Source organism: Populus trichocarpa, chromosome 4, assembly GCF_000002775.5.
Source record: "Populus trichocarpa isolate Nisqually-1 chromosome 4, P.trichocarpa_v4.1, whole genome shotgun sequence".
Classification (NCBI taxonomy): Eukaryota; Viridiplantae; Streptophyta; class Magnoliopsida; order Malpighiales; family Salicaceae; genus Populus; species Populus trichocarpa.
Window position 1 is genome coordinate 20,070,948 of NC_037288.2, and position 25,783 is coordinate 20,096,730.

A 25,783-nucleotide genomic window follows, 5' to 3' on the forward strand; every position below is an offset into this window, starting at 1 on the left:
TAGGAGTTGAATTCCTTCCCATTGCTTTTGATATTTGTTTCTACTTTGCCCCCTAGAGTTATAATATGATCAACAAATGTGCTGTGGACAAGATGTGTGGTATTCCAGCGGTCACCAGCAGAATTTTGCTTCTTAAAATTGCGAGACTTGCGTTGGATGTTTATCTTTCATGATGTAAACTGGATATGCTTCTCTTCATTTCTCTCGATGACTAAATAGATTTGACAAATGAGAACACATTAGCTTGCTTGCTCGCTTGAAGTTGACAGCTTGTAAGCATTGGCTTTGCTTGGATAGCTATTTCATGTTTCTTTGGATCAAGTTTTTCAAGGCAACAATGAACGCAACACCTTCGCCTGTATTGCTTTCTAGAAATAAAAAGAACTTTCCTACTGCGTGAGGTTTTTTTTTATTTGTGTTTTGCTGTTGGTGAACTCTTAGATTCCTGACAGCTCATTTTGACCTTAAAATTTTGTCGTATAAAAAAAACAATGTTAGTTATTATATTTTATCGCTACTTCGTATCAACACGGCTGGAATAGCTCAGTTGGCTAGAGCGTGTGGCTGTTAACCACAAGGTCGGAGGTTCAAGCCCTCCTTCTAGCGACAGAATCTATCTATTTTTTTTTATTGTTTTTATATATATATATATATATCCTCGAATTTTATTTAGAATTTCATACTAAATAATATTATGAAGAAAAAATCTACTTAACATCCGAACTAAATCTTGATTTTGAAGGATATGTCTACATAGCTTCTATGCAACATCATTCATTATTTCCATGGCTACAGTTGTAGCCCAGGTGAGAAAAAGAAACAGCATAAATCACAATCAGAGAAGGCATGAACTAGGATCAGGGCAAGACATGGATCCGAGTTTCTAACTAATCATTTTTAAGAGATTAGTCAGCTAAAACATGATCTAATTCTCACTGTAATGAAGCTTGATCTATCTCTTTTACTCTATCAAAACGTGGGGCACCTTCAGCATTAAATAAAAGTGCAAGAGACAGTAGAGTCAATGCACTTGCTGATAATTATAAAGATCATCACGAGCATGGCTGCAGAAGATCTACGTCCTGTTTATTAGTAACAGAAAGTCTTGTTGTTAGCTAGTTGTCTCAGTCTCACCACAATTGCTACCTACTATTCCTTTATTGCTAAAGGCCATTCGACCTCATCTCTACGACCACCTCTCTGCATTTCCCTCGACAGCCAGAAGCTGATGTATTAAATATGCATGCCCTTCAATTCATCCGATTAATACTTTTGGGAAACTTTAGAATAACGATAGTTTGAGCATCAATAGCTTTCAAGATCAATATTGAATTTGAGAAGTATAGCAAATATAATCTAATTTGTGATGGCTATCTGCTTTGCATGATTCTAAAATAGTCAGAATATATATATATATAGTTAAAACCTCTATGTATTGGATCTGATCGTTGATTTTGAAATGAATGGTTTAAATTTAGTCGGCAAATGGAAAAATCTTATTAATGGGCACGCTTTGATATTTGTATGATGCTTCACTGAACATATTTTTGGATTCTCCTGGCTGCTTAATTACTTTGTGCAAAACGACACCCTGATTTTCTTTTTCTTTTTTAGAAAGTATATGATGTGCAGTGAAATAATTGAGATTCACGAGATGTGGGATTATGCAATAATTATTGTCTAAATTAATATATCCTAGGGCTCGTTTAACTTTTTGTATAAAGTAGAGGACACCTAGGGTGGCATTTTGTGACCATGAAGTTTAAAGGGGAGATCTGATTTGATTCTACAATCCATATATATGTCCAAATGGTTCTCGATTATATGTGATTATTGATGTTAAATATTTTCCACCCATCTTTTTTTGTATATATTCGAAGGGTTTAGCGCATCGTGACCTAGATAACATTTTATAAGAATTTAATTGTTTTATATTTTTTTAATTGTTTTGATGTATTGATATTAAAAGTTGGTTTTTAAAAGTAAAAAAAATATTATTTTAAAATATTTTAAAATAAAAAAATATTTTAAAAAACAATTATCGTCATGTTTTCAGACGCAAGACATCACTAAACAACTCTCTGCTTTGTTGTGGTAAACACAAGACATCATAATCAAATCTCAAGCACCCCCAGTATTTAAGGAGATCCACTCGTTAAACACCTCTCTGCTTTGTTAGATAGTAAGCTAGCAACATGGTGGCACATGCACTGGCAGTAGTGAGATTCAATGACCTTTGAATTGAATTTTTCAACGACTATAGCCTGTAGTTGGAGCTTTATAAAGGTTCATTACAAATTTGGCTTATGGTTTTGTCTGAATTATTTAAGATTGTCCCTGTGTAATAATTTGTTGAATACATTTTGTGATGGGAAAACTGGCTTAATCGAGGCTAGTAGTTAGCTTTTATCCAAGGAATTTGTTAATTGGGTATATATACTATAGATAAATTATTTCAACAAATAATGAGAATTGACCCATAAATCACATGAATAATATTATGTGAATTATTTTAAATGGCTTGAAGATGCATAAAAAAACATTAAAATTAATTAATTATTCTAATGCCATATATATGGATCCAAGTGGTGTTGTGATTTGAATCGGCTTTGTGCTTTGTTTTAATGAAGTATATAGTGTCATTAAAAAATATATTATTTTTTTTAAAAAAGAGTAATTTTGAATAATTGAGGGTTGTTAAGATCAGTTTGACATTTAGGTATATATTTTTCGTAAAAATATATAATTTTCTGACTTTCACACTACTAACTGTAAGTCGTCGGTCTCTCCATGTACATTTGACAACACGTTTTCTCACATGCAAGATTCCTTTCTATAAAAATCCTGAGAGAATGGACTCCACAAGAACCCGAAGTGTGACTTGTATTCACGACCAATAATATTTATCAATCTAGCTAGCTAGCAATGTTTCTTGTTTTTGTAATAACACTCACGTACTCATGAATTACAAGCATATTCATTGATTAAACTCTCCTAAACGTGGGAATATTTTATACTTTTTTTTCGTATCCCTGTGCCCTACTCTCAGAAATCAGAACTACCACTACTAATCAACGAGTTCATGTGAAACAATACTGTCAGAAGACAACTGAGAAATTAACTATTTATGGGTGACAGTGGAAAGTCTACGCATGATATGGATAATTGACGAACAACTAGGCGTGAACTTCTGTAAATTAAAAACAAAGATATGGTTTTTTGAAGTTTTGGCTTTATTAACGTGGATTTTACTCCTGGTTAATGGTAAAAGATAAATTATCATAGCAGCTTAAGCTAAGTTATTCAAACAGGGTGCTGCTGTTTCAGTTCTTCGAGATCTTTTGCTCAAAGAAATTATCATGTAATTTTGTTTTTAGATTAACATGGGTGTTCGAGTCAGTTTGTGTGCACCTTGATTAATCCAACGGGCTCTAAAGTTAACAACCATGTAAGCCTCCAGTGACCTTCAGGTTTGTGAGACTCGAACTGGTGATTTTTGAAAATTAAAATCAGAATCTGACCAGTTAAGTTACATTCCTCGAAGTTATCATGTAATTTTTATAAAGGGATTAGGATGTAAGAATTCAATTTGACGTTTTCATAAAGAAAGTATACGATGTTATTTGGATTTTTTTATCTATAGAAATTGTTGAGTTTTTGTATCAAGATGCCACTAATTAGGATGGTTGTACCCGTTAATGTTGTTTGCAATCTTCTGCTTTAGGTTTATTCCCTTTTCATTTCTAGCTTCCCGCGAATTTACTTGTCATTTTTAGCTTTTACAGTGTTTTTAAGCACCCTCCAGTTAGCGAATCAAGTAATTCATTAACTTTTGCACCTGAGGGTCTAGCTCAATGTTCAACAGGTGAGGCTTGCTTTGCTCCCGTCCCGAGTTTAACCTTTTATGTACATGTCTGTCACCCCCGCGATACCTTACATGTTTACTGGGCTTGCAAGATGTTCAGTAGACCCGGGAAATAGTCGTGGTGCGCGCAAGCTGGCCCGGACACCTCGGGTTATAAAAAAAAAAAAAAAGTAATTGATTAACTTGATTTATAATTATTGACTTAAATAAAATTTTAAATTAAATCAAATAAAAATTAATCTAAGTACATCATAAATAAAACCCGGTTTAGATTTTTTTAAAACAACATCATTAATTTTTTATATATAAATAAATTAAAAGAATTGCCTAACTCTAGCTCGAGTCACAAGTCAATATACTATTAGCAATGATGAGTTTACGTGGAGTATAATAATTATATAACGTGCATATGTATGTACTTTTCGAGAGAAAGAAGCTTTGAAGCAAGCAATAAACTATCTCTTCGATGCGTACAACTTTATATTGCAAGGATTTTCTCTTGATGAAATTTCAGTCGAGATTAGCTTATGATCAGTACATAAGTTAAAAAAACAAATACCAAAATGACAGAAATTTTGCTGTTAAAGTAGACAGTTCTGCGAGAGTGATTAGAGGCCTAATGGTATATTAACCAATCAGAAGCAAAATTATGATTTTAATGACCAAGTCTTATGGCTTAAAAATAAGTAAATTAAGATCAATTTCAATGAATTATTTCATTTTGTTTTTGATATATTTCTAAAATTAAGATTATTTTTTTAATTTCTTAAAAAAATATTGGATTTCAACCCATAATTAACCACATAGTCATTAAAGTCAATTCTAGTATTATGTTAAAAAAAAAACTATTTTAATTTAAAAATCTTAATTATTAGATAAAACCCAGCAAGTAATTTTATATTATTTTTTTAGCAAGTTTAAGATTTTTTTCATTTTAACCCATCGAGAGATACGTTAATTAAATTTGAAACAAAGACAACTTGTATGTGCTTTGATGCCTGGCGTCGACAATTGACCAAATCTTCTTCATTTAGACAAGAGCATGTTAGTGAGAGTTAAGCACGTGTAGTATAGGTAATGTCAGCGTGCTAAACGTGTCATGTCGTATACTTGTAGTATAAAAATTTGTCTAGTGGTATGCTCACGAGTGGTAGCTGGGCAAGCAAATTTTTTCCCTCATGCTTCTTACCTACTCAAGTGACGAGCTACCTTGTGATTTAACCAAAAGATTAAAGGAAAACTTGTGCGTAATGGTTGAATTTAGAGTTTGAAAAAAAAAGGAGTTCGGCAAATAAAAATCATAAAGGGAGGGGAAGGATCAGTGATATTTAAGCTCAGGATTTGAGGGCTGAGATGCTTCGAGTCAAAGGTCAAAATAATATATTATCTAGAATGAGACTTCATGGCATAAATTTGGTCCAAGTTAAATGTATGCTAAAATACTTGACTTATTTAAAAAACAACAAAGCCACCCACGAATGGGTGTTCTTGATCGCCTGCTTATTAAGTCTTGTTCCTTAATTGTTAATTAATCCCTTTTTCCTTAGCCTGATCATGGCTTAGCAACTTCAAATTAGTTCATTTCTGGAGGATTCAAGAAGATTTAGGCAGGGATTTTTAGTTCAAGGTTTCAAGCTTTAGTGGCTCCTATATTATTTATCGAAAAGTCTAATTGTGATGGTTCTTAATTGACAATATATACTTTATCCTGGGGGTGTGAAAATTACGCTGTTATTTAGAGAGTGTTTGGTTTGAAGATGACTTTAATTTTTTTTAGTGATATCCACACATAAAGCATGTATTTTTAGCTTTTGGAGGCATTATTTGTATTTTAAAATGATTATACCTTTAGAAAAAAAATCATCACACCTGCAAGTCAGACACACAATTAGCTTGCTCACCGCATGACTTCTAACTACCCTACATGTATGTATGTATGTGTGTGTATTAATTAATATGAATGTTTCTGCTAACTTGTGTGTAACTCGATTAATCTTATGAGCTCTAAAGTTAATAATTATATAAGTCTTTAATAGTCCTGAGATTTATAGAACTCAAACTGATAATTTTTAAAAAGCAAATTCATAACCTAATCGATTAGTTAAATTACACCCTTCAGAATTTACCCTTAATGGAAATGAGATTTTAATGCACATAATTAACTAAATTGATGTGCTTAACTGCAAAAGGAATGGACATTTCAACGAAGTTTTTTCTCGAGAAAACTGTAAATATAAGGAGGCCTTGGAACCGGCTCCGTGAAATTGTCAACTCCATGTGCTGATTTGGCAAAGGGTCACACTATCCTAGGCAGGCCTTGGAACCGTATTGGATGATCGAATGCTATGTGGAAGATCAAAATGTTGTTTGTTGAGAGCGAAATAGTAAATTAGGGCTCTTTGATTTCTTCCAACAAGGAATGCTGTGGCTAGCTAGGTCAATTGTTGTTGGGTGTGAAACCGTGTATATTCCATCACCCATGCCATTAGGATTAAAAAAAAGAGAGAAGAAGACCAGACGCAGGCTTTTCCTACCGACTACAATTATAACTCGAGTTACAAAATATATTATTTCTTTCTCTTTTTTTTCTTTCATATTAACGGCTTGTTTGGGTTAATTTACGCGTATCTCGACTAGTCCAATGAGCCCTGAAGTTAACGACCATATAAGTCTCCAGTAATCCTAAAATTTATAAAACTCAAACTGATAATCTCTAAAAAATAAATATAAAAACTAACCAGTTCTTTTTTATTCTTCTTCATTCTATCAATCATGGTAGTGATGAATATATTTCAAATTGCATCATTTTTCATCTCGCAACATGAGAGGGCTCCACCTATGACGTTATCAATTAAAGCCCACTATTTCAACTTGCCTAGGAGCCATTATTGCTTATGTTGAAAATCTTGATATCTAAATTAGAAGAACAAGAGCGGTATAAATCCAACTGTGTTGTATAATATCGTTTTGATCATAATATATATATATAAAAAACATTTAAAATAAAAAGTTTAACTCGTTAAATGAAATATCAGCTAAGAATAGTTTTATACTATTTTTTAATCGTAATATATATAGAGGTTTTGATATTATGAATGCTGACTGAAGTGAAATTAAGATATCTACAAGTCTTAGCAATAGCCTGCTGGAGTATCCGCCGAGAGAAGGAGGAATAGCTGGAGATACTATAATCCCCGACGAGAAATCAAGAAATAAAGCAATATTGCTTTTAAGGCAAAAAAATATATATATTGCATGTAAGAGATCCAAAAGTATTCTATTTTTTGAGAATCAAGATCCAAAATATTTTTTATCAACACCATTTTACAAATAGAATTTTCAGGTTTACCAGCATCAATTAATGCCATCATAAGTGGAAAATTCCTTCTTTTTGCGTTTTAAAAGCATTTTAAAAAAAAATTAAATTTTTTTTATTTTTTTATTTTTTTTATTTGTTTCAAATTAATATTTTTATATATATTTTTAGATCATTTTAATATATTGATATTAAAAATTATTTTAATATATTTATAAATAAATTTTTTAAAAAAAAAACAATCACACCACAGCCTAATTTATAAACAAATTAACAGCTGCAGCACAGAAATGTTGCCCAGACAACGAATGGGTAAAGGGCAGATACTTTTTTAGCCTATCCCTAGCCATTCTATCGAATACACAAACTGTCTCAACAACAATTATCATTGCTTAGCTACCCCCTTTTTTTTTTTCCTTTTTTAAAAAAGAAATATCCGTCCGCCCTTTAGGCTAATGTCCTTATTCGATTATGACTATCACCAGATGATGCAAGAACCTGAAATCATTGCACTGAGGGTCTTGGCGTGGCGGTAGGAAGGGCTTGTCTCCTCCTGCTGCTCCTGGGTTCGAGTTCTTATGTGCACGCCTGTCACCTCCGCGGTGCCTTACATGCCCACTGGATTTACAGGGTGTTCAGTGGGCCGTGGGATTAGTCGTGGTGCGAGCAAGCTGGCCCGAACACCCACGTAAATCAAAAAAAAAAAAACCTGAAATCATTTCTTTAATTGCATCATCAAGATTGACTCTGAGCAGAGATATTTGAATTTCTTTTTCTTTCTTTTTATATACTTATACAGTAACATGATTAACCAAAAAAAAAACATTGAAGTAACGCTATTTACTATATTAGTGCTATGTTCTTCTTCTTCTTTTTTAAATTTCTCATGTATAATTTTTAAAAAAAATTTCTTAACATCGGGGTTTTTTAGGTATTAGGCTTTTTTTTTTTAAAATGTACTTGTTACGAGCTTATATTATACTTATGATTCAGATTGTGGGTTTAACCAATTGACTCGAGGTATTTTTTTACTAGTTGAATTTTTTTTTAGTTTTATTCTACAATATTGGTTTTTTTGTAAATTAGTCATTGTGATTTATTTTGGTATGATTTCTATGACATAACTCGGGTCACTTTTTTACAGGTTAACTCTGATTGAATTGAGTTTTTTTTTGTGTTCTTTTTTTAATTTATTTTTTTTAATTTTATCTTTCAATACTGGGTTGATTGATAAATGAACTTCATAATTTGTTTCAATCTTGCTTTCTATTGGGTTATTCCGATCTCATGACCCAGAATGTGGGTTTGACAAGTTAGCCCGGGTTATTTTTTGAGTCTTTTTTTAATTAGTTTTTTTTTTCACTTTCATCATTCACATTGAATTTATTGGAAATTGAGCTTCGTATTTTGTTCTGATTTTCTTTCTAAAGGGTTATCATAATCTTATAACTTGGTATGCAAATAGACATGTTAACTCGGGTTAATCCGAATCAATCCAATATGTTGTCTTCTCAAAGTTTATATAAAAAAAAGATATTCTTGAATATTTATTTTTAATCAACCTATATTTTTACTAGTTATCCGGATTGTCTTTGAATCGGTCAAGACAACCAAGTCATATCAGATCAATTTTTACAAATCCGATGGTGTTTTTCGTAGTAGTCCAAAGGGTTGGTTTACTTTTGGACATGCTTCGTTTGCCCTGCTCTTCTTCTTCGGACACATTTGGCATGGCTCTCGAACCTTGTTCAGAGATGTTTTTGCTGGTATTGATCCAGATTTAGACGCTCAGATGGAATTTGGAGCATTCCAAAAACTTGGAGATCCAACTACAAGAAGACAAGTAGTTTGATACAACATTAATCTCTGATTTTGCGTCTCTATTTTCTTTTTGTAATTTGACATAAGGTACTGGGGACATCTTAATTTGAATCGCTGTATTTTCTTTGTCTTGACTCTTTTTTTATTTAGAAATGATCTAAGTAAACAGATAATAGTTTAAATTTTTATTTATACTAAAGAAGCAACGCTTAGAACTTTTTGCATAAAAACAAATTATTTTAACTCGTAACACAACACTGGCTAATAATCTAGTTGTATACTTATGTATCTTCATTTTCATTAAATTAAATTGGTTATACCAACACAAAATTAGGTAAAAATACTTTTCTTTCCTTTATCATTGAATACGAAGATGCCTAATTAACCGTGGATTCTTTAATTTCTATAATGTTTTGTAGTACGACAAGAGATTCAACTAGCCTTGAGGCATACAAATTTTCCTAGGTAGCACTCTCACACCACTCACAAGTTATTATTTAAGATTTTATTTTAAAAAAATTGCAAATAAATTCGTTATAAAAAACTATCAAATTAACCTAACATTATATTTGTCAATATCCCAAAAAAATACAAGAACACGACAAAAAACAGCTTGGAGCTTGGAAGAAGCATTCAACACGGAGAGAGGAGTGAGTCTCAATAGAAAAAAAAACAATACCGCATCCTTTCTCACGTGGAAACTGCATCGAATTTTTTCATTAAAAAAATATATGACTAGAAGTTAAAATCTATTTATCAAAAACAAAAAACGAACGGAGGAGGAAATGAAGCCCTAATATAGGGCACATGGACCCTATCCCTCATTATTTCTTTCTGCAGGGCTAGCGTGGTCCTCATGAGAATCTTTAGGTCTGCTCCAGGGCCTCCCCCTCCAGTCTGTATATTGCAGTAGGCAATTAAAACTCAGCAGTTATTTCCCCGTGGCTGGGATCGGTCAATATTGGATTGTGTGTGCATGACGTCTTGGGTTCAATTAAAATATAATTAATTAATTTAAAAGATTTAACTTAATTAGATTTTAGATTTATTTTCTAGATATTATTAGTTAGAATCTCATCAATCTCAGGATCACTGAAATTAATCGATATGTATACAAACTGATTCAAATACCCACATTAATTAAAAAAATATGATTAATTAAAACAGAAATACGATTGTTTTGAATAAAAAAACTTGAGAATAATTAATTGATCATTGAGTTTTTTTTTTCTTTTCATAAGGGTATTTTTAAATGAAGTGACAAAAATCGGTTAATTAATTGTATAATTTTAGTTAATTAATTGATAAAGGGCGTGGTTAATGTTATTTACTCCTCTCCTTTTAGAATGATATCTGCTTGGTTATTTTTTAATAAAATAAATAAATTCAACTTGCAATTCTCCTCCATGTTTTACTTTCTCAACTTGAGGAGGTAATCTATATGTTCTTGGATGAAATGCCCATGAAAAACTTAAATGAAAACATCTCAATTCTCAACACAGGTATGGGCATGGAATTGAGTTCGAGGCATTGTCACCAAACAAAAAAAAAAAGGGGTGCTTATAGAGTAGAAATGCTCGACTAATTGTTGTTGCTGCCAACGAGGAGCTCATCATAGTGGTTTTCTTTGATTTGTCCATGGATATTGGATTTCGTCTCTTTATAATTATTGGGTGTGTTGAGAATTATTAATCGTGACTTCTTCATCATGTGTCTTTAGATATGGGAGTGGTTATGCCATTGTAATCCCAACGGTTTGGTTTTATGCTTTATTTCTTATTTTTTTTTTAATTTGAATTGTATTTTTATTTAATGGATATATTAAAAAAAATGATGATAGCTTTGCAAAACCAGATTTAACAGTTTATCGACAAAAAATTATGTCGATACGTATTTTACTGACGGATTCATGGACGGAAATAGTCAGTCGTGAAAACTCTCGTTTGTAATTTATAGATTGTTAGTGAGTCTGTCGGTAATAAATATACCGATGGATTTACAAATGGACAAAGCGCACCAAAAAAATTTACTCACTTTATTATGTCAGTATATCTATCGGTAAATATAACATATTACCAACAAAATACCATCTATAATTTTGTTGGTGCGGTAAAAGTAGCAGTGGTATTCGCAGTAATTCTTTTCCGACTCTCTGGAATATATCGACGGTCTAATTTTGTCAGTAACTCCATCAGTAATAGTGGCATTTATGATAATTCTTTTCCAACTCTCTATGATATACTGACGGAGTTGTGCCGTCAACAACCTCATTAATAATATTTTAAAAATATTTTTTTAAAAAAATATATTGAACATAAGTAGAAAAATAATTAAAATAAAATAAATTAGTGTAAAAATCAAAATAGAGATAGCACTAGAGGAGGAGGAGGAGGAGATTGGTCGTCAACGGTATCATGGGGTCAATTAGGGGGTGCATATGAACCACCTATTTGTGATCTCATTTTCATTATCAATTGACGGAGCTATTCATAATCAACAGTAAGTTGTTCATATGTATCGTTAAGATGGGTCATCTGATCCTGTATCTGTTGGTCTACAATTGCCGCAAACACCGGAGTTTGAATGCTTAGAATCACTTGAAAGCATTCAACGGTCAAAGCACTACAAGTCGTACGCAAGTTCTCGATCATAGTGTTAGAGAGTCCGTACATAACACCTACACATTTAATTGAAATTGAACAACAAAATGAAAAAAAAACAACAACTAAAATTCAACAAAATAATGCAAAAGTTATTACAATAACAACTAAAATTCAGCACAATTATTTCTAAGTGATAATATTTTTAATCCTAAATTTACAAATAAATATTCTAAATGGAATAAATACAAAATAATAATTAAAATTAATCATGCATATTTAATTGAAATTGAAAAAATAAATTGGAAAAAAATAACTAACATTCAACAAAATAATGAAAAACTTATTTCAATAACAACTAAGATTTATGTTATTTATTAATTCATAAAATTATTAAGAACGCAAAATTGAACAACAATAATGAGAATAAAAATAAAAATAATGCAAAAAAAATAAACACAAAAAGAATAAAAAGGAAAAGGAATGAACAATTGTATAATTTGTCTTTTTGAACTCCACTGTAATACCCTCCATCATTCTTGGTATATACCAAGGGTATTTTTTTATCAGTATTTACCGATAGATAAAAAGATGAAAAATTCTTTTGGTATAGATCATCATAATATACCAATGAAATTTTTTCGTCGATGTTTCCGTTTATATTTTCTAATTTTCTAATAGTGAGTGATGCAGAAATATACTCATTTTCTTAAATTTTTCTAGATTCAAATCTTAAAATCATTATTTTAAAAAATTAAAAAAAATTATATTGTATAAAATCTATGTAAAGAGTGTGTTTTTAAGATCATCTAAAATTTTAATTGATGTATAAAATAATTTAAAAATAATTTTTATGATTAAAAATTAATAGCTATGCTATTTTAATTAAGAGCTAATTTGTTTTAGCAGTGTGGTTATGTTTTCAAAAGAAATTGAATTATTTTTTTATTTTAAATTAATTTTATTTTAGTACGACGTGATTATTTATATGTTGATATTAAAAATAATTTTTTTAAATAAATATTTTTTTAATATATTTTTTAAAAAATCACTTTAAAAAATATAATTGTTATCGTAATATAAAACACCATTAAAATCTTGTAAAAGCGATGCTGGAAGTGGTCTCTGTTCATTTTCTTTTATTAACTCTTAATTTCAGTGCAAGTTGTTTTTTTTAAAAAAAGAGAGCTATTATTTTTTTCACACCCTTGGACTAAATCCTTGAGGACCTTGACATTCAAGCAACAAAATAAATCATATACCAATTATTAAAAAAAATATATATATAATATTTGATAATGATACACGGTTATGATATGGGGGTAGGTGTGAGATTTGACCGAACCACCTCCTCCATAGCACACCACAACACCATCCTCTGAAGACTTCTCCACTCTCAGCCATATAAAAAACCCCCTAACCCCCTCCTTTTTTTCTCAGCTTGACGTTCCCTTCTATAGAGAACACCAAGCTTCAACCTCCCTAGCCCCGGCACAAAATATATAAATTAATAGATATATAAACAATCCCCTTAATTTCTCTCTAATCTCCATTTCCAGTTCATTTTTTCAAGAATTAGAAACTAACTATGCAGTCGCTATCTCCTCCATCTCCAATCAAGTCCCTGATCCGGCCACGGCCTCGGGTCATCCGAGGGAGTCCCAACAAACTCGCCCTCCAATGCATCTACCGTTCCGACTCGGTATCTTTCCCGAACGGCGTCGGTTCGAACAGGGCAGATTGGCAAAGTTCCTGTTCTATACTAGCAAGCAAAGTGGTAGCTCAACAACAGCCAACCGATAAATCTAGTAGAAGTGGCGATGTTGACGGTGGAGCAGATCACGTGGCTGCAGTTAACGGCCACAAGACATCTATGGACTTAAACCTTGTCCCGATAGAAAAAACCGCGAGCTCGAACAGCAACAGCAGCATCAAGCCTCATCAGCCTCAAAAACCGTTAACGATAACTGACTTATGTCCTGCCCCTATGCATGGGTCCCATCTCCGAGTCGCGTACCAAGGAGTTCCAGGCGCGTACTCTGAAGCTGCTGCAGGAAAAGCTTACCCCAACTGTGAAGCGATTCCTTGTGACCAGTTTGAGGTTGCTTTTCAAGCTGTCGAGCTTTGGATAGCCGATCGTGCTGTTTTACCTGTCGAAAACTCACTCGGTGGGTCTATTCACCGGAATTATGACCTTCTCCTCCGTCACCGACTCCATATAGTAGGTGAGGTTCAGTTACCGGTCCACCACTGCCTCCTTGCCCTCCCTGGAGTCCGAAAGGAGTATATTAACCGCGTCATTTCGCACCCACAAGCTCTTGCTCAATGCGAATTGACGCTGACCAAACTCGGTCTCCAGGCTGCGCGTGAGGCCGTGGATGATACAGCAGGTGCTGCTGAGTATATTGCTGCCAACAACCTCCGTGACACGGCGGCGATTGCTAGTGCACGCGCTGCGGAGCTTTATGGGATGCAGGTGCTTGCTGATGGGATCCAAGACGATTCAAGTAATGTCACCCGCTTTGTTATGTTGGCGCGTGAGCCGATTATACCGAGAACGGACAGGCCGTTTAAGACGAGCATCGTGTTCGCTCATGATAAAGGGACGAGTGTGCTGTTCAAGGTGCTTTCAGCTTTTGCGTTTAGAAACATCAGTTTGACGAAGATTGAATCAAGGCCGCATAGGAACCGTCCGATTAGGTTAGTTGATGATGGGAATGTGGGGACAGCAAAGCATTTTGAGTACATGTTTTATATTGATTTTGAAGCATCCATGGCTGAGGTTAGAGCACAGAATGCATTGGCTGAGGTTCAAGAATTCACATCATTCTTGAGGGTGTTAGGGAGCTATCCCATGGACATGACACCTTGGTGTCCATCAAGAGGAGAGGATGATGATGATGATGAGAAAAACCCATTTTAATTATCAAGAAAACGTGTAATTATTTGCACAAAAATGGGGTTTAATTTATTTTTCTTTTTTCTTTTTTCTTATCTGTTGGGAATTTTTAATTCTACAATGAACAAAGAAGTTGTTGATAATGACAATGATGATATGATTATGATAATGATGTTGTTGTTGTTGTAGTAACTATTGGGGTAAATACTTTAATTGCAGTAGTTCTGTTTTGTGATTTGCAAGGATACGAGCACTGATTGACACTCAAAATCTTTGTCTGGCATCTCTCAGAGTCCATAAAAGAAACAATTTTAGCAAATATTATTTTTTCCAATCTTGTAAAGGCAGTGTTTGCAATTGTTGCAGCTTTGTATTTTTTATATAAACACGTTAAAATAATAATAAAAAATCAAAATTTTTGAAAAACACTTTCTTACTTTAGTGGCTGGAATGTTGTTCAGAGGCACTGATGTTTCAATCAGGGAATGGTCATTTCTACCATAATTTGGGTTAAAACTCAAGTTCTGGTGAAATATCTCTTCGTTTACTGCAAATGGGGTTGTTGGGATCAATCAGGGTTGGTTGAGTTTCCAAAAAGATGAGCAAAGAGAAGGTCATGCTCAGGACATGCAACAGTAAGATTCCATTTCTGTCAAGAAATTCATAAATTCGCCGTCCGGAATGAAGATTCCCTTCTTTCACGACATGCAACGAAAAATTTCCAAAACGATGCCTCGCTTGATAATGTTGTGATTTTCTCTAATTCCATCTTTAACAGTAATTTTTAAAATATTTGCTTGGTTAAATTTAAATATTTATACCTTGAAAACAATTATTATGGCTGAAAACTAACTTGTTGGTCTAATATTAGAACAAAGATTTCCTCTCTGTTCTCTAGCTCTCTTCTTCAGTTTTCTTTTTTATATATACTTATTCTATGAAGAAATAAAACTAGTTTTTGAGAGTTTGCCGTCAGAATATTATAGATTGTACTAAAAAAACCTATTAGGTAGTGTTTGATTGTGCACCTGGACCATACTTTTAAAACATTAAATCTTTTTTATTTAAATTTATTTTTTTAATGTTTTTTAATTATTTTATATATTAATATTAAAAATAAAAAATATTATTTAATACATTTACAAACAAAAAAAAAACAACATACACAGCAATGTTAGATAACCTACTGTACGGAGGTTACGCCATGTAGTGAAAAGACAGTGTTAACCTTTGAAAGCGACATGGCCCACATGGGCATGCCCTGCCAAAATGTTGGTGGGTGGTTGATCCCTGGCAGTGGGAATGCGACGCTCCCCATCTCATGTGGCTGCCGCAGACTTCAGATTTCAACTGGTAATCTGACGGCCCATATTTCAAATCGATGTTTTGTTTCTTTTTAATGCCTTTTTTGTAAAAAAAAAAAAAACCCTAGCATTTAACTCATGCGTGACTCTTTAAAAAATAATACCATTGCTAAATCACCCTGATTTTTTAATACAAAAAACTCAGATTAATTGCTCTTCTAAGCTTTTGGTATGATTAGATAGATATCACGATGAAAAATGTAATTCATAGTTTTTTTTTATCTAAATTCATTTTTGCCCTTTAAATTGTGTTTTTATCAATTAATTAAAAGATTTTCTCTATATCAATTTGATCAATTAAAATTTTTTATTTTTAATTTCAATAAAATCTATTCAAATTATTGATGATACTAATAATAACAAAAGAAAAGTCAATAATGATGACTCATAATCTCATATAATGAAGAAGAAGTAGAATACTTAATTAGTTGAGATTTCTTATTTTTTAAATTTTTTTTTGAAGAATTATAAATGAAAGATACTTAATGTTTAATTTATTAAATCAATATCATAAGAATTTTTTTTATGAATTGATAAAAATACAATGTAGAACCAGTTTGTTTTTGTATTTTAAAAAAAAATTAAAAAAAAAACATTTAAGATACAGACATGAAAAGGGTTCTTGCCATTTAGCACACAAGGGCAGACACCAATGAGGGAGAAGGATGGGGTGTCCTTTACATGTCCAGCTATGTCGTTTTGGATTCTGGAAAACTGACACAGTTAGATTAAATACATGTGGGACGACGAGCCCAGAAGCTTGGGTGTGGAAAGCCAAGAATAATTGAAAATGGGCGCCCCAGGCAATAAGATTTGGGGGCATGCCAAATTCGTATCTTCAGCTTTTAATATCCACCAATAGACAAGGGAGACAGTTCAATGTATCTTCAGCTTTGTCTACCAAAGAAATGGGCAGGTAGGTCGTTCATAGCAGATTTAAATCTCAGAGTGCCAGGCAGCCTGAATACACTTAATTAAAAGGAATATATTTTATTCTATTTTATTTGCCATCGAGATATGCAAATCTTCGACACGTGGATTGCTTTTATTTAATAAAAATAAAATATTATATCTACAATTCAAATTCGTCTACCAAAATGGCCTGTAAAAGAGTTGCATAGAATGGAACCGCACCATATTAACATGGTATATATACTTTGTTATGTGTTAATTAGACATGATTTTGGATTAAACACTAAAAAAAAAACAAAAAACAGGGAATAACATATATTATTATAATATATAGTGTACGTTTGTCTAGGGCTATACGTACGTTATGGGTATAATCATGGAGTGAATAACATATGAACAGCAATATCAACTCGTATTTGCTTGAGGTGGGGAAGAGAGAGTGTTTGAATTCATAGGAAAAAAAAAGCATAATGGGGATTTGCACGCAGACGTGCAGCGATCCTTCTTGACTAAATTCTATGGTTTTATTAATTACTTTCCTCTTGCCCACCAACCATGAGGAGTTACGATCTCAAGCCTTGATTGTTAGCAAGTCACGCCATGGAAACGTATAGCTTCCTTTTCTGTTTCTTGCTTTTACACCAACCAAACAAATAAATATTGAAAATAAGGGTAGATCATATTTAATGATATATATTATTTTCCTAGCGTTAGATTTCAAAGAGCTCATGATATTTTCTTGCCAAGTGTTTTTCCTCCCACGAACATATAGCTAGCTAGGTGGAGTACTGTGTGTGTGTATATATATATCAAATTTACTTAACCATCTAGGTGGTAGCCTAGGATTTGCTCTTTCTGTGGTCTCAGGTTCGAGCCATGTGGTTGCTCATATGATGGCCACTGGAGATTTACATGGTCGTTAACTTCAGGACCTGTGGGATTAGTCGAGATGCACGCAAGCTGACCCGGACACCCACGTTAAACTAAAAAAAAAAAAAATTACTTCTTCAATTTCAACAGAAATAATGAAGCCAAATGGCTTGAATATTGGCTGTATATTAATTTGCATCAAATATTGAGGTGTTTTTTAAATAGAGTGGTGTTTTCCAGAATTAATGCCCTAAAAATAAGAAAGAATGTCATGCTCAAACCCATGTTGACATCCAAAATCATCACATGTTTTTTTCTTTTTATATAAAAATTAAAAGGGAACTGATCGAATATTTTATTTATATAATAATGCATTTTTTCATTAAACACTAGTGGGAAAATGAGATTAAGCAATAATTAAAAGTGATGAAAATAATTAGAGAGGGTTTGGTGAGGGAAAGAGAGTGCGTGACGAGGGAGGGAGGACTGTTAGTGTACACGTGTGAGTTTGTGTGGTGGTAGGTGAGGATGTGCTAGCTATTGCTGCTAGTGGTGGAAAGCTACTCCTCTACCCTTTCCTTTCACTAGTTTTTTTAGTGACGCGTCCCTCACCTCTCGCTGATGCCTGCCGGTTTTTCCTCCCCTAATATCTCTCTCTCTCTCTCTCTCTCTCTCTCTCTCTCGTTTTATTTGAAAAAAAAATTAATTTTTAATCAAAACAATTTAATAATATATAAAAATTAAATTTTTATAAAAACATTTTTCTACGGCAAAAACAATCTTTAATTTCTCTTTTTAATTCCTGTTTCTTCTCGTTAATTCATATGGATTTTCCACACGCGTCTTCAAACGCGTTGCTTAATCCATGTGGCAAGTTCCTTTTTTTTTATTTTTTTCTTTTTAAACTAAAATCAATATATCTCTTCTATTTATTTGTTTTAATGCCTTTCTTTTATTCGGTTACTATTCTATACTTATTCCATTTTTAATATGTTATTGTAAATATTTTTTTTTTACTTATTTATAGGAAAAATCAATGCATTAAATATTGTGGTATATACTCTCATATGGAATGGAGAAAATAACCTTTCATAGCTATGGTTGTAACATTTCAATGTTTTTTTATTTATTTTCTTAATTCTTGGTAAATCAAGTAGTTTACTCGTCATCGTAATCATGAGAGTTTTTAACTAATGATAGACAAAAAGGTTGGTTTGATGAGTAAAATGAGATACATTTTTCGTTATCATCAAGATTTAAATATATCAAATATGAGATAAAAAGTTTTATAAAAATCTTAGTTGCAGATTAAATATTATTTTTTTACTATAGTTTAGAGATACACTTGATCTTAAATTAACATTTGACTTGAAAAATATCTCTAATACTGAAACAAATAATAATAATAATAATTTGCTAAATAAAATCCATGCATCACTTATTGTTTGTTTGTGAATTTAACAGCTAGCGGTCTAAAATTGTAGCAGCCTGGCCCAACCTGTGATATATTATTTGTTTTGAACCTTATCGTCCTCACGGTTTTGTTCATGGTGACACGAGCTCAATTATAAACCTGACGTCCTAAAACACGCATGATAAGTTAGCAACCAACACTCTTAATAATGCCAACTACCATTCTCTCACCCGCCGACGTGGGATATTACAAGAATTGTTGGTAGCATGGATGGTGGATGATTTTGTTGTTAATTTTTAAACATATTACTTGTATTAAATTCACGATCCTTCTCTTTTTAATTCGTGTCAACTAACTTTCTCAAGCAACAGATTATTGCTGTAGGGGTTACAATATCTGTCAAATTGAAAATGAGAAATTAATTACGGGATAAATCAATCTTGGTGACACTTGGAATTAAAAAAAAAAAACAATTTCATATCAAGGCAAGGTTTTTTTTTTATGATTAAGGATAAAGGGATTTGAGATTATATATTACAAGACAAAACAAGAAACTTATATGCATAATTAATTCATCTAAAAAATAGAATTTATACACAGTTTCTTTATCTATAAAGCCATACACAAACAAATTTATAGATATCATATGTGCACAGCAGCTAACGTAGGGGATCCGTCGGTCACCAAACATTATTTTGCCATAATATGACATGCCCAAAAATATTAATTAATTAGGAACCAGATTTTGGCATGAATTTAACTCCGAACTAATGTATTTATTTAACGCTTGTTTATTTTTGTGTTTTAAAAAAAATTAAAAATTTTTTTTGTTCAAATTTTTTTATGTGTTTTCAGATTGTTTTGATATATTTATATTAAAAATAATTTTTAAAAATATATTATTTTAATATATTTTTAAATAAAAAATACTTTTAAAAATAACTATTACGATACTTCCGAACACCCAATTACTCCACCAAACCTTTAATGCCTATTCCATTATGGAAAATTAGTAGTGCATGACTGTCATCTTCTGATTCTTTCCGTTGCTACTTAAATGTCTAATAACAATGTTTGGATTTAAATTATACCTGGAATTAGTGCGGTAACTTATGCTTTTAGATAGGTTTTAAAAGTACATTTTATTTTAAAAAACATTAAATTAATTATTTTTTAGTATTTTTTAATGATTTTAATACGCTAATATAAAAAAAAAGAAAAAAATAATTCATTTTTAAATAAAATTTAAAAATCACTCTACATTATTATTCCAAACACATAAAATTTTAGTAGTGTAGTCTTACGTGGGAATTCAAAAATCAAATATCAATGTATTTTTAGATATAAAAATGGTTAGCATTAGTTGTGATTATTTTTGGATTTTCTTACCCATGTGAAACCTTAATTAGTAATGTCGTGCCATAAAAGACATTCATAATATTGACGTTGAAAAAAGAGCAAGAAATAGATATTTCAATGGCTATTAAATCTAGTTCAGCTTAATCTATTGATCCAAGCTGGCTTTTGTCCAAATTTAATTTGATTTAAAAAAAAGCAAGAATTTTTGTAAATACCATGACAATATATCAACATAATTCTTTTGTCGATGTTTTTATTTATATTTATCAATTTTTTAATAATGCTCACGATCATTTTTATTACACTATCTATATCGTGATATATAACATGATTCGAGCTTAATTAATAACCTCTCTGAGGTCATCTGTAAAGCAAAAATAATATGAAAAGAGGCTGATTAATTTATGTGGAAATAGGAACATGGAAAATGCCCAACGAAGAAAGACGAGAGTAAAGATTCGAACTTAGCTAGCTACTTGATAAACACTATTCAAAGTCACTGTTGGTGTCTTGACCACAAAGCTTTCACCAACTTTTGATGATTGTTGTTGAGCTAAAAGCTCAGAGACTTTGAGACAGTACACTCTCCAAATTTTCTTTGGTTTTTCAGGACTGGCAGTTCTCTAGTCAAAACCAGGTTTAGCTCGAGACAATTTGGTATCGCCAGCCTCTTATGACAGTATTTGTATTGTTGTTTCTATTTGAGATATTTTGTGTTTCATTTTCGTATTTTGTTTTTCAAAAAATTTTAAAAGTATTTTCAGGTTTCATCATTGAAATGTTGCACCATCACTCTATTTACCGTATCATATAATTGATGTCATGTCACATACTTAGTAGTTTTTGGTGACATGAATAATCTCTATAATCCAGATATGATTGAGAAGTATCTAAATTTTCTTTGTATAATAAGAGACATTCCCCTGCCACTAGTGAATTTATAATGAGAATGCCCACATGTATTTTCAAGGTAGTATAATATTATCAACACAAGTATTTTTCCATGAACATTTTTTTATAGAAAATGCATCGTTATAATATCTTAATTGAGAATTTTTTTTATTTTTACACCTCTTGTATGGACATCTAATACCCCCTTCACTAATATTTCTTGAATTAGATAATGCATAGTTAATAAAACTCTGAACCCCATTATAATAATTCATCATCCGCAACCCTTGGGGTGAATCTGTATACATCTATGAACGATCATCCATTACTTATACCAAACCTATATAAAATAATGATAACAACATGAATTAATTAACTAAGTTAACTAAATAATTTGTAAAAATATTGATTTAACTCAAATTTATTCAATCTATTTTAATAGTACTTTTAATTTAGCATCAATTATCTACAAAAATTCAAATTTTTACACATTTACCAAAAATTTCAACTCGACAATAAAATTGATAAAATATAGAACGGACTCGTTAAATAAACTATTATTTATTTCATCACAAAACATCTAAATCAGAAATTTGACTTAAGTTTCATCAATTTACAAACAAATATAATTTTATAAAATATAAAACAAACCCTAATATGTACATATCATAAATCCATACAACAAATTTATATGAGAAAAAGTTATAAAACAGGTAAATACCCAAACAAAATATATATACTACAAAAAAAAATCAACATTTTAAAATCGAGTTCAAATAAAAAAAAGTTAGACTTGCTTATTTAAAGTGGAGAATCCTTAATAAAATTTGAATCAAAACACTGATGCTGAAAAACTGTTATGGTGGTCCGGTTTGTTGTGAAAAGTTGGATTGTGTTGAAATTAGAGGGGAGGGATTGTTTGTTGCAGGAAAAAAAAAGACATAAGAAAGAAGGGAAAATAAGGGAGAGGGAGAAAATGATCGATCGTCAGGTCATAAATTAAATATCACCGACGACATTACTAACAGAATTATTTCGTTAGAAACTCCACCAATCATTCTATAGGTAAAAAATATCATGTCATTATATGATTTGTCCTTTTGTATCCCAGTATAGCATCATTCATCATTCCTTTAGTATATACTGACATAATTTTTTTGTCGTTGTTTACTGATGGATACAAGAATTGAACATTCTATTAGTAAGGGTCATCGCAATATGCCGACGGAATTTTTCCTTCTATATTTATGTTTATATTTGTCTATTTACTCACCATTTCTATTGCACTATCTATACTGCGATATATAATATGACTCGAGCTTAATTAATAACCTCTCTAAGGTTATATGTAAAGCAAAAATAACATGAAAGAGGCAGGATTTGTTGTTGCTAATTAATTTATGTGGAAATAGGAACATGGAAGATGCCCAGCGAAGAAAGACAAGAGGAAAGATTCGAACTTAGCAAACATTATTTAAAGTCACTGTTGGTGTCTTGACCACAAAGCTGTCACCAACTTCTGATGATTGTTGTTGAGCTAAAGCTCAGAGACTTACTGACTTTTTCTCTCCAAAATTTCTTTGTTTTTTCAGGACTGGCAGTTCTCTGGTCAAAACCAGGTTTCGCTCGAGACAATTTGGTATTGCCAGCCTCTTATGACAATATTTATGCTGTTGTTTTTACTTTGAGATATTTTGTGTTTCATTTTCGTATTTTATTTTTTAAAAATATATTTTTTTAATTCCTTGCAAGTCTGTGTTGATTTAGAATGCGTTTGGAAATGCGGTGCAAACCGTGTTTTCAAAAAATTTAATTTTTTTATTTTTTTGCTAAAATTTAATATGGTTTATACGTTTTGGATCGTTTTGATGTGCTGATGTCAAAAATAATTTTAAAAAAATAAAAAAATATCATTGACATGCATTTCAGCACAAAAAATTATTTGAAAAACAACCGCTACCACACTGTCAAACACCCTCTTATTGTCACGAGATATCATCCATTGTTTAGCATTTTTACATTGCGTTTAACTGTGAGAGTTTCTTCTCAGTTTTTCAAAAAAGAAGAATTTTTAGAAAATTAAAAAAGATGCTCTTGCTTAATTCACTTGATGTTTTATAGTTATTCATTTTAATATATTCAATTTAAGCCAAACAAGAACCCCTTTTTTTCTTTCTTTTTTTTCGAGAATTTTGTATTTAAAAAACATGATTTCTTAATTTTCCATAAGAAATATCTTTAAATTAAATAAAAGAAAAACAAGATATGAAAACAAACAAAAAACAGTTATTTTTAAAAAAATAAACACAACCTTAACTACTGTTAGGAACAGGCTAATCAATGTCACATCATCTTAGCAAGTTTCTTAATGAAACAGTCCATTACGCTTAGCATGTGAGGCCCAATAGTCTTCCATGGAATGGATTTTGAAAAATAAGACCAAAAACATAATATTTTCTTATATTTTATAGAAAATATTTAATAATAATCACGAATATTTTTTTAAAAATTTATCACAATAATAAATAAAACTATCTTTATTAAAAAAAAAAAACACAACCCATTGTAATCGGATATGATTAAATTCTTACCGAATCCGAACCGCATTGGGATCCCTAATTGAGAGACAATGCATAGTTTATTACACTTTCACTTATACAAGGACCGACAGGCCTTTTGGGCCCAATTTAATGTCTCACGAAAACATGTGCAAATTACAATGGAAGCCCTGGAATGTTATCTCCTACAGGAAAACACAATTATTCAGTACTAAAATATTTCTTGTTGTCCAATAGAAGACAAAGGAATGTTCTATATTGTTGTTTGGTAACGTGGAAAGAGTTGGATTTGCCATGGAAGGTTCTAAATTAATCAGATATAGTTTTTCAGTTGGATATATCATTTTTATGCTCATTTTGATAAACCAATGGAAGCTATCATCAATTTTTAAAAGCTTGGCAGTGTGGTTATGATTGTTTTTCAAATAATTTTTCATGACGAAATACATGTCAATGATGTTTTTTTATTTTTAAAAAAATTATTTTTGACATTAACACGTCAAAACGATCCAAAATATATAAAACATATTAAATTTTAGTAAAAAAAAAAAAACAGAAACAGCTAAAATGTTAAGTGTTAAAGTGATTATGGGTCTTCTGACTTCGCAGCATGTTCAAGCCTTATAAGTACAAATGGCTCTTTTCTTCCTGGAAAATCTTAAAGAGTGGTTATTACTTATTAGGAAAGGCCCCCGCTGAAATGCATCTTGAAGTTGATGATTAGATCATATATTCATCTATTACTTGCAAAATGTTGGATATAGTGTTTTTTAAAAGTATTTTTTAATTAAAAAATTTTATTTATTTATTTATTATATTAATACTTTAGATTAAAAACAAAATCTAGAAATTAATTTAATATTTTTTTTAGATAAAAATAATTTGAAAACAAATCAAACTATAAAAACAAACACTCTCCCAGACCAGATAACCTTAACGATCAACTTATTATTGCCATTTAATCTGTGATTCGTCGTGTTTTTTTAAAAAAGAAAATATCGGGTTGCAAGTTGTTTCAATGTGTTTTTTTACATAAAAAATTTCAAAGTATAAATTGAAAGCCTATACAAGCACGATTAAGATATTTCATAACATAAAATGAGACATGCATTCGATTGTGTTTACTAAATTTATTTTTAAAATAAATAAAAGATAAATCCACACTTTAAAAAATTATAACTTGAAAGATAAACACAAATGAAACTGACTGAATAAACTCATGTCATCAACAATATAATTTTAAAATAAATATTTTTTAAAATCAATTTCATCTATATAAAAAAAACATTACAAATAAATTAGAATAATACATTGAAAAATAAAATAGAAACATAACAACTAAAAAAATATATTAAAAAAAGCATGCAAAAACCGTGGTCTAGATCATGAGACCAGGATAAACCCATAGAAAAAACTTAAAGATAATCACAAAACCAATATTTTAAAAAAAAACTATCGCGGAACAAAACGATCATACGAAACTGAATGTCCAACAAATTAAATGTTGAAAGATGAAATCAGAAAAAAAAAATTACACAAAATGATCATAAATAAATGATGGTGAGAAAAAACATTAATTAGATGGATAAAAAAATCTCAATTAGAAGGTTTAATTGAACTGAGAAATAGCTTTAATAAAAAGAAAAAAATAAAAAAGAATGAGGGTCAAACTGGAAAAAAAAAACAACAGAGAATTTTATTAAATGATGAAATTGAAAGGAAAAAAAGGATCGAAATGAAAAACCAAACATATGAGAAATTGCAATTGAATGACTAAATTGAAAAGAATAAAAACTTTTATAAATGAAAAAGAAATGAAATAAGAAATTAATAGAACGAGAATTGAAATTGAAAAGTAAGAAACAAAGAGAACAATGATGTACATTACTTGTTAGAAGAGAGAGAAAAAGAAAT

General features: G+C 31.1%; 1 protein-coding gene and 1 non-coding gene across 2 annotated transcripts; both read left to right on the forward strand.

The window, feature by feature from the left end:
* Positions 1 to 532: 532 nt before the first annotated feature.
* On the forward strand, positions 533 to 606 carry TRNAN-GUU (transfer RNA asparagine (anticodon GUU)). The gene has a single exon. It is a non-coding gene; the product is annotated as a tRNA-Asn (tRNA).
* A 12,280-nt stretch (positions 607 to 12,886) lies between these two features.
* LOC18097987 (arogenate dehydratase 3) lies at positions 12,887 to 14,693 on the forward strand. The gene has a single exon (XM_006384602.3). It carries the CDS (start codon positions 13,191 to 13,193, stop codon positions 14,523 to 14,525), a length of 1,335 nt encoding a protein of 444 aa, XP_006384664.1. The 5' UTR covers positions 12,887 to 13,190; the 3' UTR covers positions 14,526 to 14,693.
* The last annotated feature ends 11,090 nt before the right edge of the window (positions 14,694 to 25,783 follow it).